Genomic DNA, 12806 nt, shown 5'->3' on the forward strand with positions numbered 1-12806 from the left:
GCTTGCCCGCCTGTGTCAGCCGTAAATAACTTGCTTGTAGTATGAAAGTGAGTGGATGAATTACGGAAGCGTGAAGGTCGCTGGGCTCCCAACTGTTGGCCGCACACGACAGAGGTCGACTTTTCAGGACTTTTATTTCCACTACAACATTTTTTAAAAAACAATTACAGGAAAAAAACACCTACATTGTAAATCAATAAAAACATCGAACTCTTAACAGCCGTGTGTGCGTGAAACACAAGGCACCAGGATAGAGCCTGTGAAGACGGCCATCTCCGTGTGTAGCAAAATTGCTATTTTAAAGGATTTTTCAATCCTATTAAGAATCGAATGTTTTAACATCAGAACGCGATGTGAACAAGTGTTTTTTTTCTCCCCCTACATTTTAAAAACGAAACAGCGTTGACGTGTCAAACACAACGTGAACATCTGAATTCATTATATTTTTGAGGTTTCTGTTTTTTTTCAAAGTACTATCGGACTACGCGAACAAGTATTTTTTTTTACGTTTAGCATTTTTAAATGCTCAAAATATAACTCTTTAGTGCATGAAACTTTGAAAAGGGTAAAGCAATTGGTAAAAAAAAATGACAATCGCCTAAACTAACCGCTAGTTTTGCCATGAATGGCTTTGAAAACCAGAATTGTGGGCAAAAAGAGCCCGCACGGTCGTGAGATTGAAATGTAACCATCATGAAGTAGATTTTGTCAGACGTGTTTAGCGAGTGAGGCAACGGCGCGTGGTCCAGTGAGAAGGAGTGAATGAGGACACAAGCGGGGCGGTGGGGTGACGAGTCAAATGAGAGAGGTGCAATGTGAAGTCTGAGGCACTTTTTTTTTTATAGGGAAAGGAAAGGGGGCGGCTGGCTGAGCACAGCATGAAGCTTGGATGGAACGTGAACACCGCGGGGGCGAGTAGTCGGGCAATTTGTGGTTTGACGGTGAACACCGCAATGGACGTGAGGTTCAGAGGGAATGCCAAGCGAGGGCGAGTAGCCGGGAAATTTGTGGTTTGACGCTAAACACCGCAATGCGTGCAAGGTTCGGAATGAACGCTAAGCGAGGGCAAGTAGGTGGAACATCGTCAGTGGTCTGACGATGAACGCAGCTGCAATGGATGTGCACTATGGGTACGTGTAGCTGTTTGCCAGGTACATGGTGACCGGCTGCGGGGTCATGGGGAAGGAGCCAGGGTACGCCGAGAAGGCCTGGACGGGGCAGCTGGGAGGCAGCGTCGCGGCCGGGGCTGGGCACATTCTCAGAGGACTTGCCTTGCCTGCACGCCGCACACGGGGGGGGGGGGGGCAACAGGTGAGGTGGGAGGCGGCTCCTGAGCACCGCTCGGGAACAAATGAAACGGTACAGACGAGACAAATGAGAGCCGGACGGGCAGCACAGGGGAGCGTGTGGCGGGCGTGGAGCTCTCACTGAGGATGTTGTAGACGTGCCGACTCGCCACCTCCCGCGCTCCCTCCACGCTGGAGCTCAGAACTTCGGGGAAGAAGCCGCCTTCTCCAATCCCGGAAATCGAAACCTGCACCATGGAGGGGGCGGTGAGAGAGACGCGCGTGAGGGAACTCGCTTTGCAAGCGAGTCGCGGGCTACCGGCACTTGCCAAGTGCCGGCAACCTAACTCCCGTACCTCTGGAAGAGCACAGACACCTGGGATGGCAAGCCGGTGTCTCCTATAGCCTGCCCTGTCTCCCCACCACCTTCACGTCCCTCAGCGCATCACCATGAACGACATCACGACAATTATCTCCACATTATCTCCACCTCAAAAAAGACTTCCACCCTCAATCCTCTCTGCCCACCAAACTCCTCCCTCACCGACTACTCATCCTGGCGCCTACATCACCAGTTTCGTCATTGCCTCCATCTCATCCAGCAGCGTTCCCTCAGCTCTCGAGACTGCTGCTGTCACATTCTGAATCGACGTGGTCTCATCTGCTCGTTGGTTGTAACTCCCTTCAGCTGTTTCCAAGAGTGAAGTACTTCTCATTGGCAAAAAACACAACTTTGGAGTAAAGACCCCAGCTTCAAAGTGCACTTTTAAACACTGCCTAAACACTGGCCTCAACGCTGACCCACAGACACAACACCAGCGCACAGCCGGAACACGCGTTTTACCGATTTTAATAAACAAATCGGTGCATTGTTACATCCTGATCATTCCTGTACTAAAGCTCGCACCTAGACGGTGCTGCGCTGACTTGTGAATGTAACCGAACTGGGCGCACACGTGCGGCGATTCGTGCATGAGTGCGACGGAGGAGTTAGACTTGCGACAGGGCGTACTTGACCGTAAAACAAGCGCCGTCTGATTCACGGTGGACTTCAAAGAGGAGGCAATGCTTGCTGGTGTCACGGTCAACATTTTATAACATTACTCTCAAATTACTTTCAGGAAAAGCCGCACAGCAACATCGCCCCCAGCCGGTCGGTTCTGCTTCCTCTTTGTGCCGCACAGGGACAGCTGCCACCGGGGAGTTCCCTTTGGCCAGACTGCCACAAGGCCACAGGAGGTGCGGTGTAAACAACGACGATGACGGCGAGTACCTTGTAGAGGAGGCCCATGGGTATCCCGGACTCCCAATGAGCGTGCAGCTCGAAGTTCACGTAGCCGAGGCCGGCGCGCCGGCACAGCACCCGCAGTCGCACCTCCCATGACAGCACCGCCGCCTCCGGCAGCGCCTCAAAAGCAATGGGCATTGCCTGCAGGTGGCGCGGCACCCGCCACTGCTGCGTGCGTGCCCCCCAGCCCCCAAACAGGCCTGAGACACGAGGGGGGGGGGTGGGGGTGGACGAGGCAGGGCGCACACGGCGGGTTCACGAGGGCCGCTGGGACGCGACTCGTGATGACGGCCGTCGTGACATTACCGGATGTCATAGTGATTAAAATGTACGCCCCAACAACACGAGTGACGACGACGATGTTACGAGCAGACCTAACGTATGAAGGGATTCACCGGCTTATAAAGGGGAAGCACTATGATCGTAGATGAGAGAATGACGGGTAAATGTTTGTATCACAGAGTGTGTCCATTAAGAGTTTGCATCCAGCAGGGACAGCAAGATAATGACCACCTCTGTAACAATGAGTCTAGACGATGGACATGGATGCTCTCAAATGAAGACATTCGAAATTAAAATGACTTGATTCCCACGGACAAACCCCAGGCAGTCGTCAGAGGTCTCCGCAAATTCAACACAGGAAGTGATCACAGGCTGGTGGAAGAGAACACAACTTCAACATTGCCAAAGAGAGGGCAGATAAATGTCACGCAACAGACAGTTCAAATTGAAAGTCTCGTCGAGGAAGTAGGAGAACTAATACTCATTCTTAACAGATTTAAACCTCTAGAGCTTTCTAGAAAGATAAATGTCCCCCATGCAGTGTTGTAGACTTTTGCAGCAAGTGCTGCCTATGAGGCCCAGCTCACATCGACGAGCCGGTGCAAGCCAGTGTGACGGCAGTGTGCACCTTCACAGGCCCCAACCCAGCCCAGCATCGTTCAGGGGTTAATTAAATGACCGTTGTGGGATAGTGACAGCGGCTGTCATACTCGCCAGGTTGTTTTTTACACCGCAGAGGTGGTGCCGCTAACGCCGCACGCAATGAACGCGTAACTGGCAGAGCCCTTGCCCTGCTTAGCCCCCACCGAGTCAGACTCGGATGCATTGTCAGCCCAGAGTCTCGGGGTTCGGATCCGGCCCTGTACAGAAAATCGTCGGTTGAAAACCACCGGTACCATGAGGGCCCCACGCTTGTTTGGACATGCCGGTGTAAAAGGGGAGAGCCTCGCAAATCGTCATCCTGTACGACCGTCAGCCCGTACCGTGTGCGCCGTCTTCCTGCGCACCGGGGCCAGGGAGGCTGGCCGGTCGGCGGCCGCTGCTGCTGGGAGAGGAGGAGGAGTTGGGGTGGGCAGGGAGTCCCGGCCCTGGGGAGTCTCGGCCGGCACCCGCACCGCGTTGTTCTCCCTGCACACACACCCCAAGTGTCTCAGCACCCACACACCAAGTGCCTCAGCACCCACACACCAAGTGTCTCAGCACCCACACACCCACCATCTCGGCACCCACACACCCCCAGTGTCTCAGCACCCACACCCCCAGTGCCTCAGCACCCACACACCAAGTGTCTCAGCACCCACACGCCCCAAGTGTCTCAGCACCCACACACCCACCATCTCGGCACCCACACACCCCCAGTGTCTCAGCACCCACACCCCCAGTGCCTCAGCACCCACACACCAAGTGTCTCAGCACCCACACACCCAGTGTCTCAGCACCCACACACCCACCATCTCGGCACCCACACACCCCCAGTGTCTCAGCACCCACACATCCCCAGTGCCTCAGCACCCACACACCAAGTGTCTCAGCACACACACACCCCCAGTGCCTCAGCACCCACACACCAAGTGTCTCAGCACCCACACACCCACCATCTCGGCACCCACACACCCCCAGTGTCTCAGCACCCACACACCCCCAGTGCCTCAGCACCCACACACCAAGTGTCTCAGCACACACACACCCCCAGTGTCTCAGCACCCACACACCCACCATCTCGGCACCCACACACACCAAGTGTCTCAGCACCCACACACCCACCATCTCGGCACCCACACACCCCCAGTGTCTCAGCACCCACACACCCACCATCTCGGCACCCACACATCAAGTGTCTCAGCACCCACACACCCCAAGTGTCTCAGCACCCACACACCCACCATCTCGGCACCCACACACCCCCAGTGTCTCAGCACCCACACACCCCCAGTGCCTCAGCACCCACACACCAAGTGTCTCAGCACCCACACACCCCCAGTGCCTCAGCACCCACACACCAAGTGTCTCAGCACCCACACACCCAGTGTCTCAGCACCCACACACCAAGTGTCTCAGCACCCACACACCCCCAGTGCCTCAGCACCCACACACCAAGTGTCTCAGCACCCACACACCCAGTGTCTCAGCACCCACACACCAAGTGTCTCAGCACCCACACACCAAGTGTCTCAGCACCCACACACCCCCAGTGTCTCAGCACCCACACACCAAGTGTCTCAGCACCCACACACCAAGTGTCTCAGCACACACACACCAAGTGTCTCAGCACACACACCCCAAGTGTCTCAGCACCCACACACCAAGTGTCTCAGCACCCACACACCAAGTGTCTCAGCACCCACACACCAAGTGTCTCAGCACACACACCCCCAGTGTCTCAGCACCCACACACCAAGTGTCTCAGCACACACACACCAAGTGTCTCAGCACCCACACACCAAGTGTCTCAGCACCCACACACCAAGTGTCTCAGCACACACACACCAAGTGTCTCAGCACCCACACACCAAGTGTCTCAGCACCCACACATCCAGCGTCTCAGCACCCACACACCAAGTGTCTCAGCACCCACACACCAAGTGTCTCAGCACCCACACACCAAGTGTCTCAGCACCCACACACCAAGTGTCTCAGCACCCACACCCCCAGTGTCTCAGCACCCACACACCCCCAGTGTCTCAGCACCCACACACCCCAAGTGTCTCAGCACCCACACACCAAGTGTCTCAGCACCCACACACCCCCAGTGTCTCAGCACCCACACACCCCCAGCGTCTCAGCACACACCCCAAGTGTCTCAGCACCCACACACCCCCAGCGTCTCAGCACCCACACATCCAGCGTCTCGGCACCCACACACCCCCAGCGTCTCAGCACCCACACATCCAGCGTCTCAGCACCCACACCCCCAGCGTCTCAGCACCCACACATCCAGCATCTCGGCACCCACTCCCCCAGTGTCTCGGCACCCACACCCCCAGCGTCTCAGTACCCACACACCCCAAGTGTCTCAGCACCCACACACCCCCAGCGTCTCGGCACCCACACACCCCCAGTGTCTCAGCACCCACACATCCAGCGTATCGGCACCCACACCCCAAGCGTCTCAGCACCCACACACCCAGTGTCTCGGCACCCACACACCCCCAGCGTCTCGGCACCCACACACCCCCAGCGTCTCAGCACCCACACATCCAGCGTCTCGGCACCCACACACACCCAGCGTCTCGGCACCCACACACCCAGCATCTCAGTACCTACAGCACGAGCGGCACCCGTCCCACGGGCAGCCAGAGCCGATGGTTCGAACCTCCGAGCATCGCTCGGTGATGAGGCCGATGGCTCAGGGGCCTCGAGCGGTCAAAGTGGTGTTTGTGTGGTGTGGGTAAGCAACAGAGGATGCGTTGATGTTCTCTACGTCTCCTGACTCTCAGTGACATCTCCGACCTCACGTCTCCATCTCTCTCGTCTTGTCTCACACCACATCTGCCTCTTCTCTCAGTCGCTCTTCTCACGTCACTTGCATTGCTCCCCCTTGGCTGTCTTCTCTCATCTCAATACATCCCCATCTATTTTCTATCTCTCTTCTCTCATCACACTACCTCTCTCTCTCTCGTCTACTCTCACTACATCTCTATATCACATCTGTGTTGCAGGTAATTTACATGTTATAATGACAGCATGTGTAGAGTGTGTAATGTAGATTGTTACACATCTTATGAACACCTTGTTACCTTAACTAACTCACTAGGTGTTTGCGTTCCGTGGCTCTTCATTCAATCCGGGCCTCTGTAAAAATCGCTTGTCCACCTCTAGTTTGCGATTAACCGTGGCAGCTGTTGCTCAACTCATCTATTACAACTCTCATAGGGCTGCTTGTTGCTGGCTGCCCGATGTTTTGGGACTTTGGGGCAGTGGGGGGGAGAGGGGGGTGGAAGGGGGGTGGACACAAACCTGTGAATGTTCGTCCCGACCCAGCGCAGCGTAGGACACCTCCACCTGCAGCACAACGCGCACACCGCCACCCGTCACCCCCCTGCGGCCGTTTCATTCGCGTCGAGGTCACCGCCACCGTCTCGTCGGCGGTGACAAGCGCAGGAATCTGAGCGCTACACCGGCTCTGTGGATCCCATTCAGTCACTCTCTCTTTGTCGATATATATTGTGCGCGTTATAATTAGCATTGTTATTATTGTTAAAGGAGTCAAACGTTGGTCCGCTCTCAGTTATCAAATGTTGGTGTGACAGGCGCCACCATTTTCCTTCCCCCAGTATTATCAGGCCAGCCACCGATTCCTCTGATTCCGTTCGTACCCAGCCAATTACCAGTGCACCGCAGTCCCTGATAACGAGACCAGATCACCTTGGTGTGGCCCTTCATTCAGAGCGGTGACTTCACCTCGTCGCAGCTGTGCCCCGAACGCTGATCGGTAGTCGCTCGATGTCATCGTCACACTCGGTTATATGTGACTGACATAAATTAAAAACAGGTAATTGGCAAATATTTCCATCACTAATTTCGTGAACAAAATCAACACTGCTTCTGACCCTGTGACCACGTTGTAAAAAAGTGTCCTAAAAAAAGGGTCCTGAACCGTGTCGTACGAATAATGATTTCCAACAGGAAGAGGTGGCACTTGAAGTGGTAATTAAAATGTTCTCACCATTTACAGTTCAATTGTGCTTGTGGCACCAGGAAATTTCCATCGGTAATACTCGCAGAGGAGGTCAGAGGTCAGAGCATCGAGCTAGTGCAGGTGACCCCCAACTTACGACGGCTCGACTTGCGACCCCCCCGCTTTTACGACCTTTCTTATCGTCAGTAAGACCCCCACAGTAACGACCAAAACTCGTATCTATGACCGCCTAACGAACGCGACCGACTCCGAGTCGATATGCGACGAGGCTGTGCATGTCAAGAGCAAAGCGCTGCTTCGCTCTACCACCGTATGCGTATGTAGAGTATAGCCCTGCAGTCTGCAGCTGTAGCGAGAGTGCACGCAGCGGCGTCTCTTTCTCAATGCTCTTCACTTCTTTCTAAATATTCTTCAAATAAAAAAAAATCGCCTTTCGCTACGATTGAGAAGAGGAAATGTGATGCACGAATTTTTTTATGTGTTTGTTTTTACTTAATGTTTATAAAAGTTACGTTAAGTTCCAATAAATGTTTGTTAAGGTTATTTACATTTATTTTCGTGGTAAACGTTGGTATTTTATTGGTATGTAATGGATTTCCAGAAACGAAAGCCCCAATGCATAACGTAGCGCCCTACGGGAGACGAGGCTTCGACTCGCGACGACTCGACTCGCCACCGTCGTCCAAGAACCAATGACGTCGTAGGTGCGGGGGTCTCCTGCACCGCTCAAATCCTGCGATCGAATCCAGGCAGCCGCTCGCGATGAGACCGGGGCCCCGAGCGCGGCACGTCGACCGTCCCCGCCCAGTCGCCGACGACCGCGCGCAGAACCGCCGCCGCGTCGCAAACGCCGGAAACCCCCTCGCGGCTCCGCGACGGCCGCCCTCACCTGAGCCCCGAGCAAGGCGGCCCCGCGCAGCGCACGCAGGGCCGCGGCCGCGTCCCCCCGCGAGCGGAAGTGCAGCAGCGCGGCGTCGCCGGCGCCCGTGCGCTCCAGCTGCAGCAGCTCGGGCGCCGCCGCCTCCTCCACGGCGCCGCGCACCGCCTCGTCGGGGGCCCCCTCGGGCAGGCGACGCAGCAGCAGCACGCGGCCCCCGCGCGAGCCCGACGCCGCCGCCTCCTCCTCGTTTTCCGTTGCCGCCGCCGCAGCCGCCACTGCCGTGTCCCGCTCCGGGTTGGCCCAGTCCACCTTGATGGTCTGGCCCCATAGCTGGAAGGTGCCTGCATGGAGCGGCGCGCACACAACGGGAGTTCCGATTCACGCGTTTGGTTACGTACGGCGCGAAAGAAGTTCAACGTGCACACGAGTGCGCTTATCAGCACCGCGTCACCAGAAACCATTCGTAACTATTGAGGAGCGCGCCGCCCTGTGCTGCAGAGCAGCTCCCGGAGTGAGATATCTGACATCCCTTCAAGTGACCTCGACGTTTCGCTGGTGATTACAACCAGCCTCATCAATTCTGGCAAATCGCCTGATGAAGTTGGCTGTAATCACCAGTGAAACGTCGTACTCAAAATTTTGTATGCTGTGGGTTTACTCTTCAACACACCGCTGTGCTGAACTCGTAACTAATTGGCACCTTTTGTTTGCGTGACAAACCTTACTAATTGGCTGCGTCGGGTGGTGGTGGGTCAACAATATATTTGTATTTACGCGATCTAACCCAAAAACCTTTATTATGAGTCTCATGTCACTTGCAACTGCTGCTAGCCATAGCTGGTCACAGAGCGCATAAGCACAGCATGCTAACCACTGTGCCATTGCTCCACGTACAAAACAACAACTACAACAGCTGCCATTCTTCACTAACTAGTGGTGATGTAACCATAGTATTTGTGCCAGGCTAGGTGCACTTTGAGGTCACGTGAAGTGTCGAAACTCGCTGCTGGCAGGTCATAGGCCATGGGGTGACTGAGATGACCAGCAAATATGTACACACAGACCCACAAAGACAAAGATCCCCAGTATAGCCTTAACAGACTGATGAGGCAAGTGCTGATAGCAAGCACCTATAAAGGCCGGCACGGCACACGAGGGGGTGGGTGGCCAACACCACGCCCGGCCGCCTTTGTCTCCCTAGCGGCGATGTTTATACATCGCACCAAGTACTCATTTGAGGCTGAGTCGACCTAGGGGAGGCCCAGGACCGATTCAGATAATCGTCACTGGTGTTGGCCGTGAGTGGGAATCGAACCCGGGTCGCCAGGTTCGTAGCGCAGCGTAGCGCTAACCTCTACACCCACGCTCACACACACCCACGAACGCACAGGAATGGCACAAGTGACTCTCACCCATGGACATGCACACACAGCCACGGACATCCGCACACATCCACGCGCACACACCCATGCGCACACACCCACGCACACACATGCCCGTACACACACCCATGCGCACACACCCACGCACACACATGCCCGTACACACACCCATGCGCACACACCCACGCACACACATGCCCGTACACAAACCCACGCCCACGCAGAGAAGTGGCACAAGTGACCCCCACCGGACCTGGAACGAGCTTCCTCCGGGCCATGGCGGCCGCGCGATGGCTCTCGTACTCGATGAAGGCGTAGCCTCGGTTGCGGGTTTTGTCGGAGGGACAGACGCTCATCTTGACGTCCACAACGCCATCCGTGGCACAACTCATGGCTATCATCACCTCCTCTTGCTTCTTGTCCTGCACGGGGAGAAGACGCGATGCTAAGGCACCGGCACTCATTCACAGTCTCGCGCTCGAGGGCGGCCTGCGACCTATTCACACGGAATGCGCCTGAACTCGTCGGATCTTACAAGCTAAGCAGGTTGAAGGCTGGGTAGCGCTTGGATGAGCGACCAGCATGCGTGCCAGGCTGCCGTAGGCAGCTGTGGAACTGTGCTACGTGGTGGTGATCCCAGAGAAATCCAATGTTGCACTGTGCTAAGAGACTCCCGGATCTACGCTCCTCGCCTTCAACCCTCACACACCACCGTGGTGAAGTATGGTCAAACAGCCCCCACTACCCGCTCAGCATGGCGAGGCCCTCATCCAGCAGTGGACTCACAAAGGGAGTATACATGCGAGTGAGTAGTCAACAGTCAAAGTGAGTGCCCGGCTCGCAGCTCATCCGAGCAATGAGGCGGTGCTTTTCACCAAAGGTGTCCCAGCTCTGATGTTCACACTCCACGTTCCCATGCCGGGTGCCAGTTTCCCTCGAGGTGGGGAACCTTTTTCTTACCGAAGGCCAAAGAGGATTTTGAAAAACCTACAGCGGGAAACCACACATTCGTTGACAGGAAACTCTGATCATGCAAGGACTGTACACACTGTGTGAGAACTACTTGAAAAAGGGTGTTGCCTAAAATTATTAGTGCCACCAAGATGCTTGCAGTGACAGATATAAATAGTAGCAACCCGTTTCCAAGCAGTAGGCCTCACGTAGCCACAGGCCGTTTGGGACTGAGCCGTGGGCCATGTCCAGCCTCTGGGCCGTGGGCTCCCCATCCCTGCTGGAGGAAAAAACACCGCTGGATTTCCACAAATTGGTGCTCATTTTATCCAACCCAGACGTACGATGGGCTCTGCTCACCCATAACCGAAATTCGAACTAGCAATAAATAAATAGAAATTCCACACACAAACAACTAAGAATGCCTCTCCTTTTACTCGAATGCTCACGAACCCACTGTTCTCCACAGCATCAATCAGATGCCATATAAATAAGACTTGTATTGTATTGCAATGTACGATAGAATTGTATAGTCAAAAAAGGTCAAGTGATTTCTTGCTCAAAGGGCAGTGAGGAAGTGCCAGTGGTGAAAATGGTAGAGGCGAGACCTCCACATCACAATGACTTCCACACAATGGTACTCATTGTATTGGCCCCAGATTTTATGATGGGCCGAGTCAACCCCCCACCAGAAATTAAACTCGCAGAGCCTTCTGATCGCGAGCCGTTCACTCTCCCACTGAGCCACTTGGCCTGCTTATTGTGTGATGTTATAGATTAATATTGTTGTATTTCATATTGTTTATTATTATAATTATAATAGGAGTGCTGTGGGAGAGATTAGCTCCCCCGGCCACTCCGTACCTTTGGCAGCCCCCCAATGTAGAGGCGGCAATTGTCCACGCTGATGCAGACTCCGAAGGGGTGTCCAGGCCGGATCTCGAAGTTGTTGAGCTTCTTGATGGCGGCCACGGCGTGGGTGCGCGTCGTGTAGGTGGCGAACGCGTAGCCGCGGTTCTCTCCGCTGAACTCCATCATGAGGCGAAGCTGGTAGAGCTTCCCCACCGTCTCCAGCACGGGCACCAGCTCGTCCTCGTAGAGGTCGCGCGGGATCTTCCCCAGAAACACCTCGCAGCCACGTGCGGGCGGGGGCCCCTGCCAGTCTGAAGTTGAGGATGGTGGGGAGGGGTGACGATTCAGTCTTTTCAAGTAGTTAACGCAGATGCAAATGTCTGTGTGTGCATCTGTATGGGGAGCGGTAGTGTCGCGGTTAGCGTGCTGCGCTATGAACCAAGCAACCCGAGTTCAATTTATGCTCATGGCAAACACCAGTGACGATTAACTGAACCAGTCCTGGGCCTCCCTTAGGTCGCCTCAGCCTGAAATGAGTACCTGGTGCGGTGTATAAACATTTCCACTTGAGAGACAAAGGCAGCCGGGCGTGGTGCTGGCCACCCGGCCCCATGTGTATCATACCGGCCTTCATAGATGCTCGTTAACAGCACTTGCCCCAACAATATGTTAAGGCTAGACGGGGGATCCATGTGTGTACCAGATGTACGCGTGTATTTGTGTGTGCATAGCGGCTGTGACTGCAAGTGTGCCCGTGTGCGCGAGTCTCTGTGCATCTCGGATACCGGGCGGTGGTCCGAACTTCCTCTGCCCGTTCTCCTGGATCATGTTGTACCCCGTGCGCAACATGAGGTCCAGCAGGGCCTCCTCGTTACAGGCCATGCTGAGCACTGATGGGTTGGCTATGGCGGTGCTGGGGCAGCAGATTGGGGCACAGGGAGGCCTACGACATCCAGGGGACGGAGAGCGCACATCAACAACAACAGTTTATGAATGTATCCTTGTAGGGCTTTAATGCCACTCATCGTCAACAACTGAAAACTGTCAGCGTTTCAACGCACCGCATGTTGAGCATCTGCTCAACTCTGAAGGGTCATTGCCTGAAACATAAGCCTAAAGTATTGTTTTTTGTGAAATCACAGTAGTTGGGAGTTTTTTATGGGAGCTATTAAGCTACTGATTGCAAGCTCTTGGATGTTTTATGCCATCTGTCTATCCACACCACCTCCTCCGTGTTCAAGGTCAC

The 12806-nt window shown here is 54.9% G+C and overlaps 1 protein-coding gene across 1 annotated transcript; it reads right to left on the bottom strand.

The window, feature by feature from the left end:
- Positions 1 to 1124: 1124 nt before the first annotated feature.
- Positions 1125 to 12475, bottom strand: LOC144937044 (putative RNA-binding protein 46). The gene is made up of 9 exons (XM_078864279.1): positions 12346 to 12475; positions 11573 to 11871; positions 10011 to 10179; positions 8385 to 8716; positions 6814 to 6858; positions 3840 to 3984; positions 2560 to 2774; positions 1429 to 1534; positions 1125 to 1276 (listed from the first exon to the last, which is right to left on the bottom strand). Exons 1-9 carry the CDS (start codon positions 12440 to 12442, stop codon positions 1125 to 1127), a joined length of 1560 nt encoding a protein of 519 aa, XP_078720405.1. The 5' UTR covers positions 12443 to 12475.
- Between the last annotated feature and the right edge of the window lie 331 nt (positions 12476 to 12806).

This window comes from Lampetra fluviatilis, chromosome 18 (assembly GCF_964198595.1).
Source record: "Lampetra fluviatilis chromosome 18, kcLamFluv1.1, whole genome shotgun sequence".
NCBI classification, from domain to species: Eukaryota; Metazoa; Chordata; class Hyperoartia; order Petromyzontiformes; family Petromyzontidae; genus Lampetra; species Lampetra fluviatilis.

Coding starts and splice junctions, on each gene's coding strand:
- LOC144937044 (XM_078864279.1), bottom strand. CDS start 12,442: ATGGCCTGTAACGAGGAGGCCCTGCTGGACCTCATGTTGCGCACGGGG. Junction 10,180..11,572: donor ACATTGGGGGGCTGCCAAAG/GTACGGAGTGGC, acceptor CTCCCCGTGCAG/GACAAGAAGCAAGAGGAGGT. Junction 1,277..1,428: donor GCACGTCTACAACATCCTCA/GTGAGAGCTCCA, acceptor TGCGGCGTGCAG/GCAAGGCAAGTCCTCTGAGA.